Raw genomic sequence first — 27,083 nt, forward strand, 5'->3', positions numbered from 1 at the left:
AATAAAATGATAAAATAGTTTATATATTAGGTCTATTTACTTGGATTAAAACTGGTTTAACTTTATTTAAAATTAGATAAATAAATCAGTTTTATTTGATTAGGAGCTTTAAAATAAAACTCGAGACTCGAGGCAGAAGGTTCAGGACTACATTACCCAGCATCCCCTGGGAGACAGGTGACCAGAAATTCAAAATAAAAACTGGAACAATGTTGGTTTGCGGTGGTTATTTATTTATTTATTTATTTATTTTGTAAGTACATAAAAAAAATTAAAAAAAAGAAGCACAGACTGGATTAAAAAAAAAGGTGCCGGAAAAGAAAAAAACCCCAAAAGCCTCCAGCTTCTAAATACATTAAAAAGTGAACAATGACTATTACACACTTTAGATTAAATTCATTTGATTCAAACATAGATTAAAACGCAATGAAACATTTATAATTAAATGATTATCAAACATTATCAGGAAATATCAAACATTTCCCCAAACTCTTTTTAATAATTTGTAATATTTAAATTGTGAATCGAGTAATTTATAAAACCTGTTCTGCCCTGTGTCCGTTCACGACAAACATCAGTCAGTATCGTCACATTTTCTTTGTGTTTTGGTCGTTTTTAAGCAGCTTTTCTGTATTTTACCAAAACAAATGACTTTTTACTGTTCCAGGATCAGATTTGTCCAAAACAGACACTGGGACATTTCTGAATATAACTGGAACAAATCAGTGTTTTTTTGTATAAATCTGCAGGGACAGAGACACAGGATCAAAACTGGGACTGTCCCGGGGTCAAAGGGACGTCTGGTCACTCTGGTCACTCTGGTCACTCTGATTTAGCCTCGTTTTTTATCTTCAGAGACTTGAGTAAAACCAAAAACCACCGGAGCAGCTCAGGCTAATGCTAAGCTAATGCTAAGCTAAGTGCGCTAGTTCCAGGCGCGGCTCCTCCCCCGGGCTTCACGGTGTCTTCCTCCCCGCGGATGAGGCTCCTCCCCCGGGCTTCACGGTGTCTTCCTCCCCGCGGACCAGGCTCCTGTGGCGGTTCTTCGTCAGCGGTCGGATGGGAGACATGGGCTCCAAGGGTCAGATGCCGTCCCCGGAGAGCGCGCTGCCGGGCCGGACCCAGAGCCCCGTGACAGTGTCCGGTACCGCCCGGTTCTGTAGCTTTAGCATGTTAGCTCCGCTGCTAGAACTTTTATTATCGTAAACTCCGCTGACACATGTCGGTGTTTTCACTGGAACAAGAGTCTTTAGAGACTTGAGCTTTTATAATAATGTGAGAAAATGTACAAATGTAGTTTTTATTTCGGATTAAAGCACGTTTCTCGTGGTGTTGTTGTTATTCTGAGCGAACACTTTTGCATAACATGTTACACAGACACCGGCAGTGCGCATGCGCGATTACAAACGCTACATAACGAAACAAACGAAATGAACGAGTTTGTGATTTTACAAAAGATTTATTGTATTGTGATGTTTCTATTGTCAGAACAAAACATTTTAATAACTGTGTTTAAACTTTAAGTAGTTGGGAAAGAGGTTAATTATGCAAAATAGATGTGTTTTTTATAAACGTTCTGACGTTATTGCTCAACAAAAACATGTCCGAGGAGGTTTTAGACTCATCCATGCATGTTTGAGTAATCTAGTGATCTCTACCAGGCTCTATTTAAACCCTCCTCACTGTGAGCAGCCTGTAAATCACAATTCTCCATAAAAACACCAACCTGCCAAGGGACTGAAGATGAAACGAGCCGCGTTGGATTTAATCTTTACATATTTACATTTTTACTGTTCATTATGTGCTGCTGTCCTTTTACAAATAAATAGAAGAAAATAAGAGCAGCTCCACAGACCTGACGTGACGAGCAGGAGTTTTTGTAGACACCTCCTCTTTAACTCCACTCAGTGTTGATTTGTGTGTTTTTTTTTCAGCCAAACACGACGTGAACGGAAACAGAACGATTCCCCCGTTCCCCGAGGGCACAGAGAGCGTCATCTTTGGTTTGTACTCCAGTTCTCCAAATACAAACTCTACATCATAGATTTACTATGACTTTGTCAAATAATATTTATAGATCTACAAATATTAAAATCCTGTTATTTTGTCATGATTGTATTTTTAAAATTGAAACCAAACACACAGAGGAGGAAATGTTGTAACATGAGTCTTTAACATCCAGAGGAACGTATGTCAACATTTCCTGATCTAAAGTCGTTTCCTCAACACAAACAAACCTGGAGTTGTGTTTTGTGTGAACAGACGGATAATAAAAGGTTTGTCAAACAAAACACAACTCAGAACAGGTTTGTTTTTAGGAGGAACATTAGAACATGAGTTGAAGCTCACAGAGTCAGTTTAAAGTTCCCATCTGCAGATTATTTGTTGAAAATAATTTCCCGTGGTCTGTTTAGAATCTGTTTTTGTCTCTGTTCTGTAAAAAGCTTCACTCTGGACTTTTCTGTGTAGTTTCTGCTCTTCCAGTCAAAGGTGTGTTTGATTTCAGGCATGGGCTGTTTCTGGGGGGCGGAGCGTAAGTTCTGGAGGCAGAAGGGCGTGTACTCGACTCAGGTGGGCTACGCCGGAGGATACACGCCCCACCCCACCTACAGGGAGGTGTGCACAGGTGAGGCTCAGACGGAAAAACAAACGTGTGTTTCCTCTCGTGTTCTCGTCTCCAGGTCTGAATCAAAACAAAAACACTTTTCAGAAACATTTTCCACTTTAGTTGTTTAAATCCGATCTGTTCTTTAAACTGTTCTCCTCAGATTCTTTCTCTCCGTCGTTTCATGTTTGAGGAGTTTTATTCTCCTTTCTTCCCTCTCACATGTTCACTGACGCTGAGCTGGAGGTCGTCGGTTTAAATCTCACTCTCAATGTAAACATCCACAGACCCACAGGTTGTTGGTTTGATTCCAGCTCCACAGATGAACACTGCTGTCGTGTCCTTGGGCAAGACACTTAACCCACGGTCTTGTTGTAAAAAACTTTGAGTCTTATAAAACTGTGACCATAAACAGAAACGTGCTGAAATTGGACTCCACAGTTTCCCGACTCTGAAGTCGGCGTCGCTTTTGTTTGTTTATGAAATGTTTTCAGATCAATATTGAGATTTAAAAAGTCACAGAACAGAAGGATCCACAGGGTCAGAGGTCAGAGGTCAAAGGTCAGACACAGAGGCTGTAGGAGCAGGTTTAAGGTAAAATGTGTTTTTTTAATGTTCTAGTATAAGTTTCTGACCCTCGGTGGTTTGTTGTTTTCCAGGTCGGACGGGTCACGCTGAGGTCGTCCGCGTCGTCTTTTACCCCGAGAAAATCAGCTTCTCTGGACTCCTCAAAGTGTTCTGGGAAAACCACGACCCCACGCAGGGTGAGAACATAAACCCTAAACACCTGAACCCTGAACCCCTGAACCCTAAACTAGTGACGGGCATTTGATGAAATGTTCTTAATCGATCGTCGGAAGAATTAACAATCGATTATCGATGAATCATGAAGGTTTTTCTATTAAAATGATCATCATTATTATTACTATCTGCACTAATCTGCATCAATAAATTCAACTTTACGACATATAAACATAACGACTCTAGATCCACATCAGCTGTTTGACATTATAATGTGTTTAATTCAGTTTTGTTCAAATCTCACAGAAACAAAACTTAAAACCACATCACTAATTTACATAAACTAAGTGAAGATAAAACTCCAGCTCTTGTGTCGCTGATGTGGTTCAACTTGTGTTGGATTAAAAGACATGACTCAGGTGAATACAGGTCAGTGTGACCAGATTTGTGTTTGTCAAAACCAGGACAGCGTACGGGGGGAGGGGGGCGGGGCCTCGTCATCCACATTGAGCGACTCTCACCTGGAAAAACTTTTTCCCACTGGACACAGAAACATATGTGCTGCTTTATCCACTGTGCACATGGACTCACACTTGTCCCAACGCAACGGAAAGTGTGGAATTTCTTCTACAAATCCTGGTTAAATCCACATTTGTGCTTCGGTTCGTTACAGACTGACCCACTGTTTGTGTGTCGCTCCTTCTGATGCAGAGACACATGTACACACCTGTTTGGTCACGACACACACACATACATTCAGTTTGTCCATTAAAATCAACGGAATCCATGAAATTCTTAATGATCAATTATCGATTAATCGACTGATCACGTCCATCCCTAATCTGAACCTCTAAACCCCTAAACTCTAACAAAAGGAGGAGCTGGTTTAACCTGAGGTGAGACAGGTGCGACAGGTGCGACAGGTTAGCGTCGCCCTCAGAGGAAGTGGACGTCTGATTGTTCTTGTGTTGTTTCGTGGCAGGTGTGGCAGGTGTGGCAGGTGTGACAGGTGTGACAGGTGTGACAGGTGTGGCAGGTGTGGCAGGTGTGACAGGCAGGTGTGGCACAGGTGTGCAGGTGTGACAGGTGTGGCAGGTGACAGTGTGCAGGTGTGTGACAGGTGTGACAGGTGTGACAGGTGTGACAGGTGTGACAGGTGTGGCAGGTGTGACAGGTGTGATGTGTGGCAGGTGTGACAGGTGTGTGTGACAGGTGTGTGTGTGACAGGTGTGGCAGGTGTGACAGGTGTGACAGGTGTGACAGGTGTGACAGCAGGTGTGGCAGGTGTGGCAGGTGTGACAGGTGTGACAGGTGTGTGTGACAGGTGTGACAGGTGTGGCACAGGTGTGACAGGTGTGACAGGTGTGGCAGGTGTGTGTGATGTGACAGGTGTGTGTGGCAGGTGTGTGTGTGTTTGTGTGTGCAGGGATGTGACAGTGTGACAGGGGAATGACTTTGGGACGGCTTATCGTTCTGTGATCTTCACCTCGTCTCCTCCACAAACTCAGGAGGCGCTGAGCTCCAAGGAACAGTACCAGAAGGTCTTTACTCTTACTCTTACTCTTACTCTTACTCTTACTCTTACTCTTACTCTTACTCTTACTCTTACTCTTACTCTTACTCCCCCTACTTACTCTACTCTCACTCTTACTCTTACTCTTACTCTCCCTCTTACTCTTACTCTCCTCCTCCCTCTTCTCTCTCTCTCCTCTTCTTCCTCTTTTCTCTGTCTTCAGTTCTTGGTTTGTTCTAAACTCACTTTTCCAAATCACCTGAACCAGTCTGAATCTGTGTCACACACACACAGAGGGACCTGACACACACACGGGGAGGGACCTGACACACACACGGAGGGACCTGACACACACACGGAGGGACCTGACACACACACGAGGGACCTGACACACACGGGGAGGGACCTGACACACACACCGAGGACCTGACACACACACCGAGGGACCTGACACACACACGGGGACCTGACACACACACGAGGGACCTGACACACACACACGGAGGGACCTGACACACACGGGAGGGACCACACGGAGGGACCTGACACACACGGGGACGGGACCTGACACACACACGGAGGGACCTGACACACACACGGAGGGACCTGACACACACACGGAGGGACCTGACACACACACAGGGACCTGGACCTGACACACACACGGGAGGGACCTGACACACACACGGAGGGACCTGACACACACACGGGGAGGGACCTGACACACACACGGGGAGGGACCTGACACACACGGGGAGGGACCTGACACACACGGGGAGGGACCTGACACACACACGGAGGGACCTGACACACACACGGAGGGACCTGACACACACACGGAGGGACCTGACACACACACGGAGGGACCTGACACACACGGGGAGGACCTGACACACACACGGGGAGGGACCTGACACACACACGGGGAGGGACCTGACACACACACGGGGGAGGGACCTGACACACACGGGGAGGGACCTGACACACACGGGAGGGACCTGACCACACACGGGAGGGACCTGACACACACACGGGGAGGGACCTGACACACACACAGAGGGACCTGACACACACACACACGAGGGACCTGACACACACGGGGAGGGACCTGACACACACGGGGAGGGACCTGACACACACACGGGGAGGGACCTGACACACACACAGAGGGACCTGACACACACACAGGGAGGACCTGACACACACACAGAGGGACCTGACACACACACGGGGAGGGACCTGACACACAGATTCTTTCAGGTTCTTTCACTTCTTTAGTTGGATTCACCTCAAACCAAACCTGGTCCCACTGACGTTTCTCCGAGGCTCCTGAGCACAGCAGGTTCCTCTGCACGAGACTCAGGGGCGACCTGGTGGACCTGGTGGACCTGGTGGAGCTGGTGGAGCTGGTGGACCTGGTGGACCTGGTGGAGCTGGTGGACCTGGTGGACCTGGTGGACCTGTCAGTATCAGGTGCAGGTCTGAGTCGTCCTGTCAGAGCCTCGTTACATCAGCTCTGGTTCCTTCAGTCCCTCGTGACTCGGAGCTCGTTTGAGCTTCGTCCCTCGTCTTCTTCACTCACCACAAACAGGAAATAACATCATGAGTCTCCCTCCCATGATGCATCTGGAACAGTTGGACCTGAGGTGGCGTCTCCACAGGGACCAGAGTTTGGACCGAGACCAGGTGTTTTTGAGTCTCGGTCCGTTCGGTTTAGAGCAGATCCCAGAGCGACTGAAGTTTAAACTGTGGAAGAACCCGAGAGGAGACCAGGACAGAAAGTTCCGTAGTGCGTCTTTATGAAAGGATCTGTTTTTGTGCAGGTGCTGACGGCGGAGGGATACGGCCCCATCACCACCGAGATCTCAGAGGGGCAGACGTTTTACTACGCCGAGGATTATCACCAACAATATCTGAGCAAGAACCCGGACGGGTACTGTGGGCTCGGGGGCACCGGGGTCTCCTGCCCCATCGGACGCAGCCGGGACTAGAGCGGGACTGGAGCGGGACTAGAGCGGGACTAGAGCGGACTAGACGGAGACTAGAGCGGGACTAGGCGGGACTAGAGCGGACTGGAGCGGGACTAGAACGGGACTGAGCGGGACTAGACGGGACTAGAGGACTGGAGCGGGACTGGAGCGGGACTGGAGCGGACTAGACGGACGGGACTAGAGCGGGACTGAGCGGGACTGCGGGACTAGAGCGGACTAGAGCGGGACTGGAGCGGACTAGCGGGACTAGAGCGGACGGGGACTAGAGCGGGACTAGCGGGACTGGAGGGACTGGACGGGACTAGACGGGGACTAGAGCGGGACGGACTAGAGCGGGACTAGGGGGACTAGAGCGGGACTGAGAGCGGGACTGGAGCGGGACTGGACGGACTAGAACGGGACTAGAGCGGGACTGGAGCGGGACTGGAGCGGGACGGGACTAGAGCGGACTAGAGCGGGACTGGAGCGGGACTAGAGAGCGGGACTAGAGCGGGACTAGACTAGAGCGGGACTAGAGCGGGACTGGAGCGACTGGAGCGGGACTAGCGGGACTAGAGCGGACTAGGGGACTGGGGACTAGAACGGGACTGGAGCGGACTGCGGGACTAGAACGGGACTGAGCGGGACTGGAGCGGGACTGGAACGGACTAGAGCGGGGACTAGAACGGGACGGGGGACTGACTAGAGCGGGACTAGAGCGGGACTAGAGCGGACTGGAGCGGGACTGGAGCGGACTAGAGCGGACTAGAACGGGACTAGAGCGGGACTAGGCGGACTAGAGCGGGACTGGAGCGGACTAGAACGGGACTAGAACGGGAGCGGGACTGGAGCGGGACTGCGGGACTAGAGCGGGACTAGAACGGGACTGGAGCGGGACTAGAGCGGGACTGGAGCGGGACTGGAGCGGGACTAGAACGGACTAGAGGGACTAGAGCGGGACTAGAACGGGACTGGAGCGGGACTAGAACGGGACTAGAGCGGGACTAGAGCGGGACTAGAACGGGACTGGAGCGGACTAGAGGGACTAGAACGGGACTAGGAGCGGGACTGGAGCGGGACTGAGAGCGGGACTAGAACGGACTAGAGCGGACTAGAAACGGGACTGGAGCGGGACTGGAGCGGGACTAGAACGGGACTAGAACGGGACTAGAACGGGACTGGAGCGGGACTAGAACGGGACTAGAACGGGACTGGAGCGGGACTAGAGCGGGACTGGAGCGGGACTAGAACGGGACTGGAGCGGGACTAGAACGGGACTGGAGCGGGACTAGAACGGACTAGAACGGACTAGAGCGGACTAGAGAACGGGACTGGAGCGGGACTAGAACGGGACTAGAGCGGGACTAGAGCGGGACTAGAGCGGGACTAGAACGGGACTAGGACGGGACTAGAACGGACTAGAGCGGGAGCGGGACTGGAGGGACTAGAACGGGACTAGAGCGGGACTGGAGCGGGACTTAGAACGGACTAGAACGGGACTAGAGCGGGACTAGAGCGGGACTAGAGCGGACTAGAACGGGACTGAGCGGGACTGGAGCGGGACTAGACTAGAACGGGACTAGAACGGGACTAGAGCGGGACTGGAGCGGGACTGGAGCGGGACTGGAGAACGGGGACTAGAACGGACTAGAACGGGACTAGAACGGGACTAGAGCGGGACTGGAGCGGACTAGAACGGGACTAGAGCGGGACTAGAACGGGACTAGAGCGGGACTAGAACGGGACTAGAGCGGGACTGGAGCGGGACTAGAGCGGGACTAGAGCGGGACTAGAGCGGGACTGGAGCGGGACTAGAACGGGACTAGAACGGGACTAGAGCGGGACTAGAGCGGGACTAGAGCCGGACTAGAACGGGACTAGAACGGGACTAGAGCGGGACTGGAGCGGGACTGGAGCGGGACTGGAGCGGGACTGGAGCGGGACTAGAACGGGACTAGAACGGGACTAGAGGGACTAGAGCGGGACTGGAGCGGGACTGGAGCGGGACTAGAGCGGACTAGAACGGGACTAGAGCGGACTAGAGCGGGACTAGAGCGGGACGGAGCGGGACTGGAGCGGACTGGAGCGGGACTGGAGCGGGACTGGAGCGGGACTGGAGCGGGACTGGAGCGGACTAGAACGGACTAGAGCGGGACTAGAACGGGACTGGAGCGGGACTAGAGCCGGACTAGAACGGGACTGGAGCGGGACTGGAGCGGGACTAGAGCGGGACTAGAGCGGGACTAGAGCGGACTAGAGCCGGACTGGAGCGGGACTGGAGCGGGACTGGAGCGGGACTGGAGCGGGACTGGAGCGGGACTGGAGCGGGACTAGAACGGGACTGGAGCGGGACTAGAGCGGGACTGGAACGGGACTGGAGCGGGACTAAAATCTGAGTCTTACCTTTGTCCTGTGGCACATTTGTTTCTGTTCTGGACTCTGCCTGTTTCAAAACTCAGTTTTATTTTGGTGATTTTTTTCCCTCGTCTTTAATTGGTTAAAATAAATCTTGAGGTGAATCCATTTTTTTATATTTTTTTTTATTTCTTGTTCGTGATGTGATTCTGCAGGACGAGGTTTGATTCTCTGAAGACGAAGTGAAGTTAAATGTTGATGCAAATGTTTTATTTTGAATAAATGTAAAGTCTTCCAAAGTGAAACGTCTGTTTTTTCTCCTAAAATATAGAAATTCTGATTCGCTTCAAAAATATTGAAAATCTGATCCTGATCGATACAAAAACAGAACCTCGAGAGTAAAACAAAAGTCACAGAAAAGAACCTTTCCTGAACAGTAACATGATTTATAAAACCCAACATGATGTTCTGGTTTCAGTCTCATTTTGAACATTTTGTGGTCGTCCTTTGAACGTTTGTAGTAAAGACTGAATATCCTGAAAATGGAACAAAACAACTTCTGAGTTTTGTTTGAACAGCACAAATCAGCTCAACCTGATTAGAACACGGAGAAAGATGTGAGGAGAAGAGTTTGGAGAAACGTCTGAGTCTGAGTCCGTCGGGTCACAGACGTGAACCTGCCTCACGCTCAGATTTTAGATAAATCAGAATAAATGAGTCCAAAAAGCTTCAGACATAAGATTCTGTGAAATGGTTTAATAAATAATAACTCAGCGGATTCTAAAGTTTCACAAACAGATTTGAAATAAAAGTACAGGTCTCATGGTCGTGAGTTCCACAGAGCCGATCCGTCACAAACTCTGAGGAACATGAAAGAGAAACATGAAACGTTCTTCAGAAGCAGCGTCTCCGTCCACCTCCACTCATCATCTCATCATCTGAGTGTCCCTGGAAAACTGTCGAAACGTCCTGTAGGTGGAGTTCAGGAGGAGCTGGGACTCGTCTCAGAGTTTGGAAGAATCTCTTCTTCTTCTTCATGTTTGTTCAGTCTGAGTCGTTCACAGAAAAACACGTCCAGAGCCCAGAGCGAGTCACGACTCTCCAACTAAAGCTGCACTCTGGAACTTTCATACGAACCTGCTCGTCTCCATGGAGATACAGCACCACATTAAACTGATCCAACAAGAGACGATGAAGCCACAAAACCAACGGACGGGTCGGATCTGTGGAGCGGTGACTCTGCTCACAGTACAAATATACAGGACAAGAAGAATTCTGTCAGTTCTTGTTGAAATGATTTTAAATTTTCACAGAATGTTTAGAAACAGATGAAGATTTGATTGGTGATGTTTGATTTTTGTTGTATTTTCAGGTTGAGTTGTTCAGTCTGAAACTGAATCATTTAGTGCAGACATGTCCAACCTGTGGCCCGGGGGCCAAATGTGGCCCTCAGACAAATTTTTCTTGGCCCTCAGGCTTCCAGGTGAATTGGCCCAAATTACCTTGCATCTATTAAAATATAATTTTTTACTGCATATTTTTTGAAAATCTACCTTAATAAAGCAAATGTTTAATATTTATTGTGTGGTTTAAAGGACGTTGGCATGAATAAAGACTGAGGCTCATTCTAACGTGTTAAACATGCACATATTTCAGTTATTGACTGTACTGAGCTCCAGTCTATGACCCTCGATCAAACCTCTGCTTCATCTGGGTTTACAGACGTGGCCCTGATTTAGTGTCTTGAATCTGCTGCTCAAACTCACCAAGACTGAAGCTTCAACACAACATCTGGACAAAACTAATTTGGACTTGGAACAAAAATGTAAAGAGGAAAGATCTTCTTCTGCAGGACTAAAGGATCTGGACCAAATGAACATCAGGAGAGAAACAAGAGAAACAAGAGAAACAAGAGTCTGTGAGGAGAACAAGTCTCAGAAAGTCTCAGGAAACTCCGATTCCTCCAGTGACGGTTTGATGGTTGGTACATTTTTGTTGAAGTTCTGTCCAGATGTTGTGTTGAAGCTTCAGTCTTGGTGAGTTTGAGCAGCAGATTCAAGACACTAAATGATTCTAAAAAAAAATAAAACATCACAAACCAAATCTTCATCTGTTTCTGAAGATTCTGTGAAAATTTGAGCTTTTTTTTTTTTTTTTTTTTTGACAAACCTCTTGACCTGTGAAGTGACGTCACATTTTTCGGACTCTCTGTATAAAAACAGCCTTAACTGAACAAATGTTGGTTGGTTCAGTTTAATGCCAGACTGTGGAACATTCCAACAAAGCGTCTCCATGGAAACAGCAGAGGGCAGATCAGAAAAGTGACGTGTTGTGGCTTTTGTTTTGTCACAGACCAAAGAACTAAATCTCTGCACAAACGCGAGAGGAAGCCACAGACCCGATGTACGTGCCACACTGCGGAACATTCCAGGTAAACCGATGACGTCTCCATGGCAACGAGCAAAAGGTGGAACCTCAACAGAAAGATCCCACAGTGCAGCTTTATCTGGAGAAATGATTTTTATTTTGCAGTGGGAAACTCAAGATCTGCTCAAAGTCGCCTCAGAAACTCTAAACTAAAACTCCAGGACCAAACCAGGACCAAACCAGGACCAAACCAGGTCTAAACCAGGACTAAACCAGGTCTAAACCAGGTCTAAACCAAGACTAAACCAAGACTAAACCAAGACTAAACCAAGACTAAACCCCGGACTGGTCTAAGTTCTCGGTGAATTTGGCATTTTGGTAAAATATGTGACTCTTCTTCAGTTTCACTCGATGGTTTTAAAAGTCTAGAAAAATATGAGTTTATATTTATCTTCATCTTCATCAAGAGGAGACTGGGACTAAACCAGAACTCAACCAGGACTAAACCAGGACTAAACAAGGATCACAGCAAAAAGGACTCAACTAGACCGGGACTGAACCAGGATTAAACAAGAACTAAACCAGGACTTTACCTAGAAACTAAGAAAATAAGGGGTAATTTAGAACTAAACCGGGACTAAACCGGGACTAAACCGGGACTAAACCGAGACTAAACCGAGACTAAACCGGGACTAAACCGAGACTAAACCGGGACTAAACCGGGACTAAACCGGGACTAAACCGGGACTAAACCGGGACTAAACCGGGACTAAACCATGTCTTTGAAACTAAGCTTCTTGTACGAACTGAAAAGGACAAATCTCCAGATGTTCGGGTTTTAAAAGTTCGAGTTTTGACCCTGTTTTTTTTTGTTTTGTTTTCGTGGTTAAAACTTTGTGGAAATGGGGAAAATTCCGTAATGAAGCTTTAAAATGATGATAAATGATGATGTGATGAATGAACGTCATGACGGTTAAAAGTTTGTGCAAAAAGCAGCGTCCAGAATGAAACGGGCACTTGTGGAAAGACCCAGGAGAGTCCAGGACCAGGACTGAACCAGGACTGAACCAGGACTTAAACTGGTCTGAAACAGGTCCTCAAACAGGACTAAACTAGGACTAAACCAGGTCTAAACCAGGTCAAAAACAGGACTACAACTGGTCTAAAACTGGTCTAAACCTGGTCTGAAACAAGACCAAAACAACAGGCTGAATAAAGTCTGAAACAAATAGAAGACAAGACCTGGTTCAGACCTGGTTTAGTCCTGGTTCAGACCTGGTTCAGACCTGGTTTAGTCCTGGTTCAGACCTGGTTCAGACCTGGTTCCAGACTGAGGGCCCAGACTTTTCCACACAACCTGACCTGGAGTCAGAGTGGGTGGAGCCAGAGTGGGTGGAGCCAGAGCCAGCTCCGGTCCGTGAACACTTCCTGTTTAAACTCTGAGCTCAGTTTGAACAAAACAAAAACACAAACAATATTTAAACTTTTTTTTTTACAATAAATAAATAATAATAATAATAATAAAATAAAGAGTTGTGTTTGTGGCTCGGGTCTGACCAGAAGTGCCCCGAGTCGGTGGAGTTAATGATGTGATGAGGACGAGGAGGGCGGGGCCAGGGAGGGCATCTGGTTCACAGATCTGTTGGGTCTCTGGGGTCTGGACTCTGCCGGGTCTGGACTTGGATTTGAACCGGGATTTAAGCCGGGACTTTCCTCCACCACGTCCGAGTCGACCTGCGCCGGGCACTCGAAGTGAACGCAGTGGAACACCTGAGGACCAGAGGGACCTGAGTTAGACCTGAGTTAGACCTGAATTAGACCTGAATTAGACCTGAATTAGTCCTGGTCCAGTCCTGATTTAGTCCTGGTTTAGTCCTGGTTTAGTCCTGGTTTAGTCCTGGTTCAGTCCTGGTTCAGTCCTGGTTCAGTCCTGGTTTCCTCAGTCCTGGTTCAGTCCTGGTTTAGTCCTGGTTTAGTCCTGGTTCAGTCCTGGTTCAGTCCTGGTTAGTCCTGGTTCAGTCCTGGTTCAGTCCTGGTTTAGTCAGTCCTGGTTTAGTCCTGGTTTAGTCCTGGTTTAGTCCTGGTTTAGTCCTGGTTTAGTCCTGGTTTTAGTCCTGGTTTAGTCCTGGTTCAGTCCTGGTTTAGTCCTGGTTTAGTCCTGGTTTAGTCCTGGTTTAGTCCTGGTTTAGTCCTGGTTAGTCCTGGTTTAGTCCTGGTTCAGTCCTGGGTTAGTCCTGGTTCAGTCCTGGTTCAGTCCTGGTTTAGTCCTGGTTTAGTCCTGGTTCAGTCCTGGTTTAGTCCTGGTTTAGTCCTGGTTTAGTCCTGGTTTAGTCCTGGTTTAGTCCTGGTCTAGTCTCACTTCGTTGGCCGTGTTGTGAGTTCCAACGATCCTGATGAAAGATGCCGGGTGTTTGTCAAACTTCAGCGTTTGCCACGACCTGAAAAACACAAACAAACAAACAAACAAACAAACAGATCCAGGTGAGACGCTAACAGGAGGCACTGCTCTGTCTGAGTTTGGTGAAAAGTTCTGACCTGCAGGAGACTCGGGTCCGGTCCACGACTTTGGTCCACTGCTGCTGGTTGGTGGAGACTTCGATGTAATAACTGTAGGAACGTTCATCACAGTCCCACAGCAACAGCCTGACACCACCAGAACCAGGACCGGGACCAGGACCAGGACCGGAACCAGGACCAGGACCAGAACCAGACCAGGACCAGGACCAGGACCGGGACCGGGTTTCAGTCAGTCCTGGTTAGTCCTGGTTTAGTCCTGGTTCAGTCCTGGTTTAGTAGTCCTGGTTCAGTCTGGTTTAGTCCTGGTTAGTCCTGGTTCAGTCCTGGTTTAGTCCTGGTTTAGTCCTGGTTCAGTCCTGGTTCAGTCCCTGGTTCAGTCCTGGTTCAGTAGTCCTGGTTCAGTCCTGGTTCAGTCCTGGTTCAGTCCTGGTTTAGTCCTGGTTCAGTCCTGGTTTAGTCTGGTTTAGTCCTGGTTTAGTCCTGGTTTAGTCCTGGTTCAGTCCTGGTTCAGTCCTGGTTTACACGTGGTTTAGTCCTGGTTTAGTCCTGGTTCAGTCCTGGTTCAGTCCTGGTTCAGTCCTGGTTCAGTTCCTGGTTTAGTCCTGGTTTAGTCCTGGTTCAGTCCTGGTTCAGTCCTGGTTCAGTAGTCCTGGTTTCAGTCCTGGTTCCTGGTTTAGTCCTGGTTTAGTCAGTCCTGGTTAGTCCTGGTTTAGTCCTGGTTTAGTCCTGGTTCAGTCCTGGTTAGTCCTGGTTTAGTCCTGGTTCAGTCCTGGTTCAGTCCTGGTTCAGTCCTGGTTCAGTTCCTGGTTTAGTCCTGGTTTAGTCCTGGTTTAGTCCTGGTTCAGTCCTGGTTCAGTCCTGGTTCAGTCCTGGTTCAGTCCTGGTTCAGTCCTGGTTTAGTCCTGGTTTAGTCCTGGTTCAGTCCTGGTTTAGTCCTGGTTTAGTCCTGGTTCAGTCCTGGTTCAGTCCTGGTTCAGTCCTGGTTCAGTCCTGGTTCAGTCCTGGTTTAGTCCTGGTTTAGTCTGGTTTAGTCCTGGTTTAGTCCTGGTTTAGTCCTGGTTTAGTCCTGGTTCAGTCCTGGTTCAGTCCTGGTTTAGTCAGTCCTGGTTTAGTCCTGGTTCAGTCCTGGTTCAGTCCTGGTTCAGTCCTGGTTGGTTTAGTCCTGGTTTAGTCCTGGTTTAGTCCTGGTTTTAGTCCTGGTTTAGTCCTGGTTTAGTCCTGGTTTAGTCCTGGTTCAGTCCTGGTTCAGTCCTGGTTCAGTAGTCCTGGTTTAGTCCTGGTTTAGTCCTGGTTTAGTCCCAGTCCTGGTTCAGTCCCTGGTTTAGTCCTGGTTTAGTCCTGGTTTAGTCCTGGTTTAGTCCTGGTTTAGTCCTGGTTTAGTCCTGGTTTAGTCCTGGTTTAGTCCTGGTTCAGTCCTGGTTCAGTCCTGGTTTAGTCCTGGTTTAGTCCTGGTTCAGTCCTGGTTCAGTTCTGGTTTAGTCCTGGTTTAGTCCTGGTTTCAGTCCTGGTTTAGTCCTGGTTTAGTCCTGGTTTAGTCCTGGTTTAGTCCTGGTTCAGTCCTGGTTCAGTCCTGGTTTAGTCCTGGTTTAGTTTCTGGTTTAGTCCTGGTTTTAGTCCTGGTTTAGTCCTGGTTCAGTCCTGGTTTAGTCCTGGTTTAGTCCTGGTTTAGTCAGTCCTGGTTCAGTCCTGGTTTAGTCCTGGTTTAGTCCTGGTTAGTCCTGGTTTAGTCCTGGTTAGTCCTGGTTCAGTCCTGGTTTAGTCCTGGTTTAGTCCTGGTTCAGTCCTGGTTTAGTCCTGGTTTCCTGAGTCCTGGTTTAGTCCTGGTTTAGTCCTGGTTTAGTCCTGGTTTAGTCCTGGTTTAGTCAGTCCTGGTTTAGTCCTGGTTCAGTCCTGGTTCAGTCCTGGTTTAAGTCCTGGTTCAGTCCTGGTTTAGTCCTGGTTTAGTCCTGGTTCAGTCCTGGTTCAGTCCTGGTTTAGTCCTGGTTCAGTCCTGGTTTCAGTCCTGGTTTAGTCCTGGCTGGTTCAGTCCTGGTTCAGTCCTGGTTCAGTCCTGGTTTAGTCCTGGTTTAGTCCTGGTTTAGTCCTGGTTTAGTCCTGGTTTAGTCCTGGTTTAGTCCTGGTTTAGTCCTGGTTTAGTCCTGGTTTCAGTCCTGGTTCAGTTCTGGTTTAGACCTGGTTTAGTCCTGGTTTAGTCCTGGTTTAGTCAGTCCTGGTTCAGTCCTGGTTTTCAGTCCTGGTTCAGTCCTGGTTCAGTCCTGGTTCCTGGTTTAGTCCTGGTTTAGTCCTGGTTTTAGTCCTGGTTTTTAGTCCTGGTTTAGTCCTGGTTTAGTCCTGGTTTAGTCCTTTAGTTCCTGTTTAGTCCATATACGGTGCAAAAGTTCAGCATCTTAACAGTTCTTTTATTGAGTAAATTAAAAGTGCTGCAATAGTCGTGTCATGTTTTATATTTTAAATACAGTAATATTGTAAATGTAACAAATGACTTTGAAATGACAGTAACAAGTCATAAATAAAACATTACAGTTTTAAAGTCACTTGTCCAACAGTGGATCTTGTAAAGTTGTTGTAAACTAGAAGTCAGTTTGAAAAATAAAAGCAGCCTTTCATTTACAGATCTCATCTAAATATAAAATGAACTGAACTTTGAACTAGTTCATGAAAAGTGTGAACTTGAACAACACTGGTGACGGCCTGTGGACGTCCAAGTTTCTGTGGATTTGGAGATGTTTTTCACAGTTACAGATTCTAAAAAAATCAATAAGAGGTTGCCACACTTTCTTAAATTATATTAATTTATCCTTCAACAAATATTGTTTTCTCTCTAGATGTAAAACGTTAACAAGGTCTAGCAGCCACATTTCTTTATTTTTATTTTTTTATTAGTACTTCAGATTCGGGTCGTGGATCACATAAAAAATGTACCTGAGATTAACAAATTATTAATTCTAAATTCCTTCCTTTTATCTTCTCTTAATACACCAAATTTTATTTCTTTTATGGTTAAAGCAGCAAATTTAACTCCCCTGGACCAAAGCAACGAATGAAAATCAAACCAAAATTGTTGAACCAAACTACATGAAAACAAAAGATGTTCCAAGTCGTCTTCCCCTGTGTCACAGAACATTCACCATCTCCAATTAGAATTTTTGTTTTAGGAATTCATTGGTTGGATAAATTTTATTCAAAATTTAAAATTGTATCTCCTTTACTTTAGGGGGAACTGGAAAAGAAAGATATTTAGTTCTGATCATTTTAATATCTTTCTTTTCAAAGTTCCTTTTAAGAATATAAACTCTTTTAACTGGTTTGGGAAAGGAGTCGTTTAGTAAAGGAACATCTCAAAAGTTTGTTATTGCACTTTGAATCACAATCCAAGTCCAGGAGACTTACTCGAGTACATCTCCTGTCCAGCCACAGTTCTAATCGTAGCCACAGTTTACAGTTTGGTACTGAGTTTTGTTGGTGTTTTAAGAGAAAAAAGTCAAATATTTACATTTTTTTTAGCCTCCACAAAATCTCGTATCGTGAGACTTGGATCGTTTCACTCCAAGAAAACAAGGTTCAGATTTTGAGAATTTTGCTTTGTGAATGTTGAATTTGCCAAGAAGTATAAATAAATGAATTAATTTTTGTGTTTTTAAAGTTTGACGTGAGCAGTCAGTCCTGATATTTTCTTCTTTGAGAGTTTCAGGGAAATTCAGGGAAAGAAAAACTTCTGTTTCCTGTAGGTGGAGCTGACTGAACACGAGAACAAAACTAAATCAAATAAATGAGTAATATTTATGGACAGAACTTGGATTTAGTGAATATTTACATATTTACAGACTCTTGAATCAAAGGTGTTAAAATGAGTTTTGTACATTTTGTATCAGAGGTGATTTACTGGAGACTCATGAAAACACATGAAAACAGATTCATTTGTTTCACTCTTTGTTTATTTATTCATCACTTTGTGGAAATGTTATTTCTTTACCTGGAAAGTTCCGCACTGCAGCATTAAACATGGATCCAGCGTTTACTTGATGAGCGACTCCAGGAGGAATCGACCACAGAGACCAAAGATCATCCTGAACTAAACAAACCACTGGGCTCGCCTCCTCACAGATCTGATCTGTAACTTGACCTGTTCACGTCTCCATGGAGATAAATTCTTTTATTGCTGTACAGGCGGGTGGTGGACCCTCCGCCCTCGAGCTGCTCCTCAACATCTACACAAGACAAACAAAAGAACAACACGAGTTTGGTTTAAATCACAAACTTTTTCACCCACAGAACATGTGAAGGTGAAGGTCCAACACCCGCTGGTCCATGTGAAGGTGAAGGTCCAACACCCGATGTGAAGGTCCAACACCCGCTGGTCCATGTGAAGGTGAAGGTCCAACACCCGCTGGTCCATGTGAAGGTGAAGGTCCAACACCCGCTGGTCCATGTGAAGGTGAAGGTCCAACACCTGCTGGTCCATGTGAAGGTGAAGGTCCAACACCCGCTGGTCCATGTGAAGGTGAAAGGTCCAACACCCGCTGGTCCATGTGAAGGTGAAGGTCCAACACCCGCTCCTTTAAAGGTGAAGGTTTGCGGATGTGACTTTAAATCATCAGTTTTACACTTGTAGGTTTTGGAATTAAACTTCAGAAACTGAGTTTGTGCCCAAAAGAACAAATCTGTGTCTGTGTGGAGCAGATCCTCTGCTGCAGGACGACTGAAACCTCCACTGAAACTCCACTGAACCTCCACTGAAACTCCACTGAAACTCCACTGAAACTCCACTGAAACTCCACTGAAACTCCACTGAAACTCCACTGAAACTCCACTGAAACTCCACTGAAACTCCACTGAACCTCCACTGAAACTCCACTGAAACTCCACTGAAACTCCACTGAAACTCCACTGAAACTCCACTGAAACTCCACTGAAACTCCACTGAACTCCACTGAAACTGAAACACTGAAACTCCACTGAAACTCCACTGAACCTCCACTGAAACTCCACTGAAACTCCACTGAAACTCCACTGAAACTCCACTCCATCGCTCTGACACTTCCACCTCCACTTCTCCACTGCTCAGAAAAACCTTTAAACTCGGCTGTTTCTGTTTGTCAGGATCATCACAGAAGAAGATTCTGAGGAAGTCCACAGCTCCTCCTGTTTCTATAAACATTTAAACTAAATGACGTCATGTTTGTATCATAAAGAGATCTGGTACAATCTGTCAGATCAGTGAGAGAAATTCATGAAAATGTGACGACCTTTTATAAATCAGATTAAACACAAAACTCCACCTCAAACTTCAGAGAACTGATTTTTCATCTGAACTTTCCACACACTGAACTGGCAGAGTTTGTTCAGTTTGTGTGTTTTTTTTTCAATAAAAAAATTTAACCAAATAAACAAAATTTTGAAAAAACAAACAAAAGCAAAACAGGCACAGTTCGTGCGTGAGGTCTCCTCTGTCTATGGAGACTTTAATGCCACACTGTGGAACATTTACTGCAAACAAACGTCTTAACTGTGTGTGTGTCTCTGGATCATCTCAAACACACGAGTCTGGAGTCTGTGCAGGCGACACATGAAACTGTGTCTGAGTGGAAATCTGCAGCGTTTGTTTCTGTGGAGCTTTGAGCACAAAGTCCAAAGTCCAAAGTCCAAAGTCCAAAGTCCAAAGTCCAGGTCTGAAAACACAACAACGACATTTCACAAAAAGTGAGTTAATAAATAAAACTATTGTGACTGAAGAAGATCTGAGTCACTGTGATTTTAGTCTCAACTCAAACGTCTTTTTCACTGAAGGTCCTGGTCCTGGACTTTCTCCGGCCCTAAAGCCTGAGCTCTGCCCGAGTCCTTCAGATGAGTTTCTTCTCTCAGACCTGGACTGGTTTAGACTTTTTCATGGTTCTGTTGAGTCCAGACGAGCTCAGGTCCATGAGGAGCTTCAGGTTCAGGTTTGGAGTTGAGCCTGTGTCACGTCAGAGCTGAAGGTAAAACTTTAAACTCTGTGATTTGGTTCAGTTTTTTGATTCTCAGGTTTAGACTCTTTAGATTCACTGTGGGAATCTTCTCAGGTCAGATCCAAACATCAGGTCAGATCCAAACATCAGGTCAGATCCAAACATCAGGTCAGATCCAAACTCTCATGTCTCATCTTCTTAATCCTGTTTTATTTTATTACAGATAAAAATGTGACTCTGTTACAAGTTTTTCATTTTATAAACTCACATGATGCATGAAAATATAAAGTTCATTTTAACTCTGACACAAGTTGGTATTAATTTTAAATCTTTGACCAAAACGAAACACTGAAATAGTTTTTTTGTTTGTCTGATAATTTATGTCTGATAAAACATCAAATCCTCTCGAGTCAGTTTGGAAAGTTCATTGTCTTTTTTTTTCTTCTGTTGTTAGATTCAGTCTGTAAAAGGTTTAGATGAGATTCTTTTTGCTGAATACAGACAGAACATAGAAACATTTGGTGGTGTCCATAAACTTTAACGTTATAAAATTAATATTTATTTTAACTGAATCGATAATTTTACCACATTTTCCAAGAATCTGAACATGAGAAGTGACGAGAGTTTTGATAAAGTGAATCTGAACTCAACTTAATCCAAAAACAAAAAGACGTTTTTATCAAAAGTGAAAAAGCAGAAACACAGAGACACAGACACAGACACAGAGACACAGACACAGAGACACAGACACAGACACAGAGACACAGACACAGAGACACAGACACAGACACAGAGACAGACAGAGACACAGACACAGAGACACAGACACACAGAGACACAGAGACACAGACACAGAGACACAGACACAGAGACACAGACACAGAGACACAGAGACACAGACACAGACACAGACACAGACACAGAGACACAGACACAGAGACACAGAGACACAGACACAGAGACACAGAGACACAGACACAGAGACACAGAGACACAGAGACACAGAGACACAGAGACACAGAGACACAGAACACAGACACAGACAGACACAGAGACACAGACACAGAGACACAGACACAGAGACACAGACACACAGAGACACAGACAGACACAGACAGAGACACAGACAGAGACAGAGACACAGACACACAGAGACACAGACACAGAGACACAGACACACAGAGACACAGACACACAGAGACACAGACACAGAGACACAGACACACAGAGACACACAGAGACACAGAGACACAGAGACACAGACACAGAGACACAGACACACAGACACAGACACAGAGACACAGACACAGAGACACAGAGACACAGAGACACAGAGACACAGACACAGAGACACAGACAGACACAGAGACACAGACACAGAGAGACACAGAGACACAGAGACACAGAGACACAGAGACACAGAGACACACAGAGACACACAGAGACACAGAGACACAGAGACAGAGACACAGAGACACAGACACAGACACAGACACAGAGACACAGACACAGAGACACAGAGACACAGACACAGAGACACAGAGACACAGACACAGAGACACAGACACAGAGACACAGACACAGAGACACAGACACAGAGACACAGAGAGACACAGACACAGAGACACAGACACACACAGAGACACAGACACAGAGACACAGAGACAGAGACAGAGACACAGAGACACAGACAGAGACAGAGACACAGAGACACAGAGACACAGAGACACAGAGACACAGAGACACAGACACAGAGACACAGAGACACAGACACAGACACACAGACACAGAGACACAGAGACACAGAGACACAGACACAGAGACACAGAGACACAGAGACACAGAGACACAGACACACAGACACACAGAGACAGAGACACAGAGACACAGAGACACACAGAGACACAGACACAGAGACACAGACACAGAGACACAGAGACACAGACACAGAGACACAGACACAGAGACACACAGAGACACAGACACACAGAGACACACAGAGACACAGACACAGAGACACAGAGTCAGAGACAGAGACACAGACACAGAGACACAGACACAGAGACACAGAGACACAGACACACAGAGACACACAGAGACACAGAGACACAGAGACACAGAGACACAGAGACACAGACACAGAGACACAGAGACACAGAGACACAGACACAGAGACACAGACACACAGAGACACAGACACACAGAGACAGAAACAGAGACACAGAGACACACAGAGACAGAGACACAGAAACACAGAGACAGAGACACACAGAGACACAGAGACAGAAACAGAGACACAGACACACGGAGACACAGACACACAGACACAGAGACACAGAGACAGAAACAGAGACACAGAGACACACAGAGACAGAGACACAGACACAGAGACACACAGAGACACAGACACACAGAGACACAGAGACACAGAAACACAGAGACACAGACACATGGAGACACACAGAAACACAGAAACACAGAGACAGAAACAGAGACACAGAGACACAGAGACACAGACACAGACAGACACAGAGACACAGACACACAGAAACAGAGACACACAGACACACACAGAGACAGAGACACACAGAGACACACAGAAACACAGAGACACAGAGACACACAGAGACACAGAGACACAGACACACAGAGACAGAGACACAGAGACACACAGAGACACAGAGACAGAACACAGAGACACAGAGACACAGAGACAGAGACACAGAGACACACAGAGACACAGAAACACAGAGACACACAGAGGCAGAGACACAGAGACAGAGACACAGACACACAGAGACAGAGACACAGAGACACAGAGACAGAGACACAGACACACAGAGACACAGACACAGAGACACAGAGACACAGAGACAGACAGAGACACAGAGACACACAGAGACACACAGAGACACAGAGACACACAGAGACACAGAGACACACAGAGACACAGAAACACAGAGACAGAGACACACAGAGGCAGAGACACAGAGAGACACAGAGACACAGAGACACAGAGACACACAGAGACACAGAAACACACAGAGGCAGAGACACAGAGACACAGAGACAGAGAGACACAGAGACACAGAAACACAGAGACACAGAGACACAGAGACAGAGAGACAGAGACACAGACACACAGAGACACAGACACACAGAGACAGAGACACAGAGACACAGAGACACAGAGACACAGAGACACAGACACAGACACACAGAGACACAGAGACACAGAGACACAGAGACACAGAGACACAGAGACACAGAGACAGAGACACAGACACACAGAGACACACAGAGACAGAGACACAGAGACAGAGACACAGAGACACAGAGACACAGACACAGAGACACAGACACAGAGACACAGAGACACAGAGACACAGACAGAGAGACACAGAGACACAGAGACACAGAGACACAGACACACAGAGACAGAGACACAGACAGAGACACAGAGACACAGAGACACAGAGACACAGAGACAGAGACAGAGACACAGAGACACACAGAGACACAGAGACACAGAGACACAGAGACACACAGAGACAGAGACACAGACACAGAGACACACAGAGACACAGAGACACACAGAGACAGAGACACAGAGACACAGAGACACACAGAGACACAGAGACACACAGAGACACACAGAGACACAGAGAGAGAGAGACACAGAGACACAGAGACAGAGACACAGAGACACAGAGACACAGAGACACACAGAGACACAGAGACACAGAGACACAGAGAGAGACACAGAGACACACAGAGACACAGAGACACAGAGACACAGAGACACAGAGACAGAGACACACAGAGACACAGAGACAGAGACACAGAGACAGAGACACAGAGACACAGAGACAGAGACACAGACACACAGAGACACAGAGACAGAGACACAGAGACACAGAGACACAGAGACAGAGACACAGAGACAGAGACACAGAGACACAGACAGAGACACAGACACACAGAGACACAGAGACACAGAGACAGAGACAGAGACACAGAGACACAGACACACAGAGACACAGAGACAGAGACAGAGACACAGAGACACAGAGACACACAGAGACAGAGACACAGAGACACACAGAGACACAGAGACAGAGACACAGAGACACAGAGACAGAGACACAGAGACACAGAGACACAGAGACAGACACAGAGACACAGACAGAGACACAGACACACAGAGACACAGAGACAGAGACACAGAGACACACAGAGACAGACACAGAGACACAGAGACACAGAGACACAGAGACACAGAGACACAGAGACACAGAGACACAGAGACACACAGAGACACAGAGACACAGAGACAGAGACAGAGACACACAGAGACACAGAGACACAGAGACAGAGACAGAGACACAGAGACACAGAGACACAGAGACACAGACACAGAGACACAGAGACACAGAGACAGAGACACAGAGACACAGAGACACACAGACACAGAGACACAGAGACACAGAGACACAGAGACAGAGAGACACAGAGACAGAGACACAGACACACAGACACACAGACACACAGAGACAGAGACACAGACACACAGAGACAGAGACACAGAGACACAGAGACACAGAGACACAGAGACACAGAGACACAGAGACACAGAGACACAGAGACACAGACACACAGAGACACACAGAGACACAGAGACACAGAGACACAGAGACACACGGAGCTGCTGTGAACACGTTGGATCATTTTCTTGGTTTTGAATCAGGATTAAAACGATTTATTCATAAATAAACAAGATTCATGTTTGATTTGTTTCTTCTTTAAATAATTCTTTATTCAAAAACAAAGTGAACCACATTTTAACACATTTACTCAATAACCTTGTGCTCCGATATTTATTTAGGATTTAAGTACCAAAAATATTAATCTTAAAGAAAAAAAAACACTGTTATTGAAACCTGTAATTTTGTTTCTGTGGATCAAACATGAATCATCTGATCCTGAAACAAACAAAACTGAGCCTCGACTCTTTTCTCAAGATGAAACGAATCAACAAACTGAATATTGTGTAAATCCTGAAATCCTGGATGTAAAGTATAAAGACACAAACATGAAGAGACTGAACAAACACGAAACAGAAACTAATTAAAAACTGTAAATGTCCCGTCAACTTCACACCGGGATTTAAGACCAACGATTCCACGACTGACACGACTTTTATATTTTGTTTTGAGGCAGTAAGAAGATTTGTAGTTTATTTACACACTTGATATTTTGCACTTTTGTAGCTAAGACCCTAAATTCTGCATTTTTTATACCCAAAAAGTTGTTTACTACATCAAATCAATAACATCTGCAGCTTTTACCATCTAAAAAACATGTCAAAAATCAAAGGTTTACTGTCTAAAGCAGATGTGGAGAGACTTATCCATGTGTTTGTCTCCAGTAGCTTAGACACTGACTGATAGATCCTCTGGTCATGAGTCTGGGTAGTGACCGAAAGGACGAAGATCGTGGATACAAGAGCTTGAAATGAGTTTCCTCCACAGGGGTCTGGGCGTCTCTCTTAGAGACAGAGTGAGGAGCTCAGTCACACGGGAGGAGCTCGGAGTAGAGCCGCTGCTCCTCCACGTCGAGAGGAGCCAGCTGAGGCTCGGGCATCTGTTCTGATGTCTCCTGGACGTGTCCCTCAGGAGGTGTTCATGTCCCACCAGGAGGAGGAGGAGACCCAGGACACACTGGAGGGACGATGTCTCTGGACTGGACTGGGAACACCTCAGGTCCCACTGGAGGAGCTGGAGGACGTGTCTGGGGTGAAGGAAGTCTGGGAGTCCCTGCTTAGACTGCTGCCCCCGCGACCCGACCCCAGATAAGTGGAAGAAAATGGATGGATGGAGGTTAGATACTGTAATGTTCTGCTCAACTGGTCTCTCCAAATGAGCTGTGAGACGTTGCAGAACATCCAGAACATCCAGAACATCCAGAACATCCAGAACATCCAGAACATCCAGAACATCCACAACATCCACAACATCCACAACATCCAGAACATCCAGAACATCCACAACATCCAGAACATCCACAACATCCACAACATCCACAACATCCAGAACATCCAGAACATCCACAACATCCAGAACATCCAGAACATCCAGAACATCCACAACATCCACAACATCCAGAACATCCAGAACATCCAGAACATCCAGAACATCCAGAACATCCAGAACATCCAGAACATCCAGAACATCCAGAACATCCACAACATCCACACATCCATCCACACATCCAGAACATCCATCCAGAACATCCAGAACATCCAGAACATCCACAACATCCACAACATCCACAACATCCACATCCAGAACATCCACAACATCCAGAACATCCAGAACATCCAGAACATCCACAACATCCACAACATCCACAACATCCACAACATCCACAACATCCAGAACATCCACAACATCCACAACATCCAGAACATCCAGAACATCCAGAACATCCAGAACATCCAGAACATCCAGAACATCCACAACATCCACAACATCCACAACATCCAGAACATCCAGAACATCCAGAACATCCAGAACATCCAGAACATCCACAACATCCAGAACATCCAGAACATCCACAACATCCAGAACATCCAGAACATCCACAACATCCACAACATCCACAACATCCAGAACATCCAGAACATCCAGAACATCCAGAACATCCAGAACATCCAGAACATCCAGAACATCCAGAACATCCAGAACATCCACAACATCCACAACATCCACAACATCCAGAACATCCACAACATCCAGAACATCCAGAACATCCACAACATCCACAACATCCAGAACATCCAGAACATCCAGAACATCCAGAACATCCACAACATCCAGAACATCCAGAACATCCACATCCAGAACATCCAGAACATCCACAACATCCACAACATCCACAACATCCACAACATCCAGAACATCCACAACATCCACAACATCCAGAACATCCAGAACAACATCCACAACATCCAGAACATCCAGAACAACATCCAGAACATCCAGAACATCCACAACATCCACAACATCCAC

General features: G+C 46.5%; 1 protein-coding gene across 1 annotated transcript; it reads left to right on the forward strand.

The window, feature by feature from the left end:
* Positions 1 to 953: 953 nt before the first annotated feature.
* Positions 954 to 6,883, forward strand: msraa (methionine sulfoxide reductase Aa). The gene is given in 7 exon segments (XM_055149675.1): positions 954 to 1,144; positions 1,935 to 2,003; positions 2,507 to 2,626; positions 3,265 to 3,369; positions 4,289 to 4,291; positions 4,784 to 4,887; positions 6,683 to 6,883. Coding segments are annotated over 7 exon segments (654 nt in total). The 5' UTR covers positions 954 to 1,059; the 3' UTR covers positions 6,851 to 6,883.
* The last annotated feature ends 20,200 nt before the right edge of the window (positions 6,884 to 27,083 follow it).

The sequence above is a fragment of the Boleophthalmus pectinirostris genome, unplaced genomic scaffold (genome assembly GCF_026225935.1).
Source record: "Boleophthalmus pectinirostris isolate CB_2022bp ecotype Guang Dong unplaced genomic scaffold, ASM2622593v1 HiC_scaffold_13, whole genome shotgun sequence".
In the NCBI taxonomy this organism is placed as follows: domain Eukaryota; kingdom Metazoa; phylum Chordata; class Actinopteri; order Gobiiformes; family Gobiidae; genus Boleophthalmus; species Boleophthalmus pectinirostris.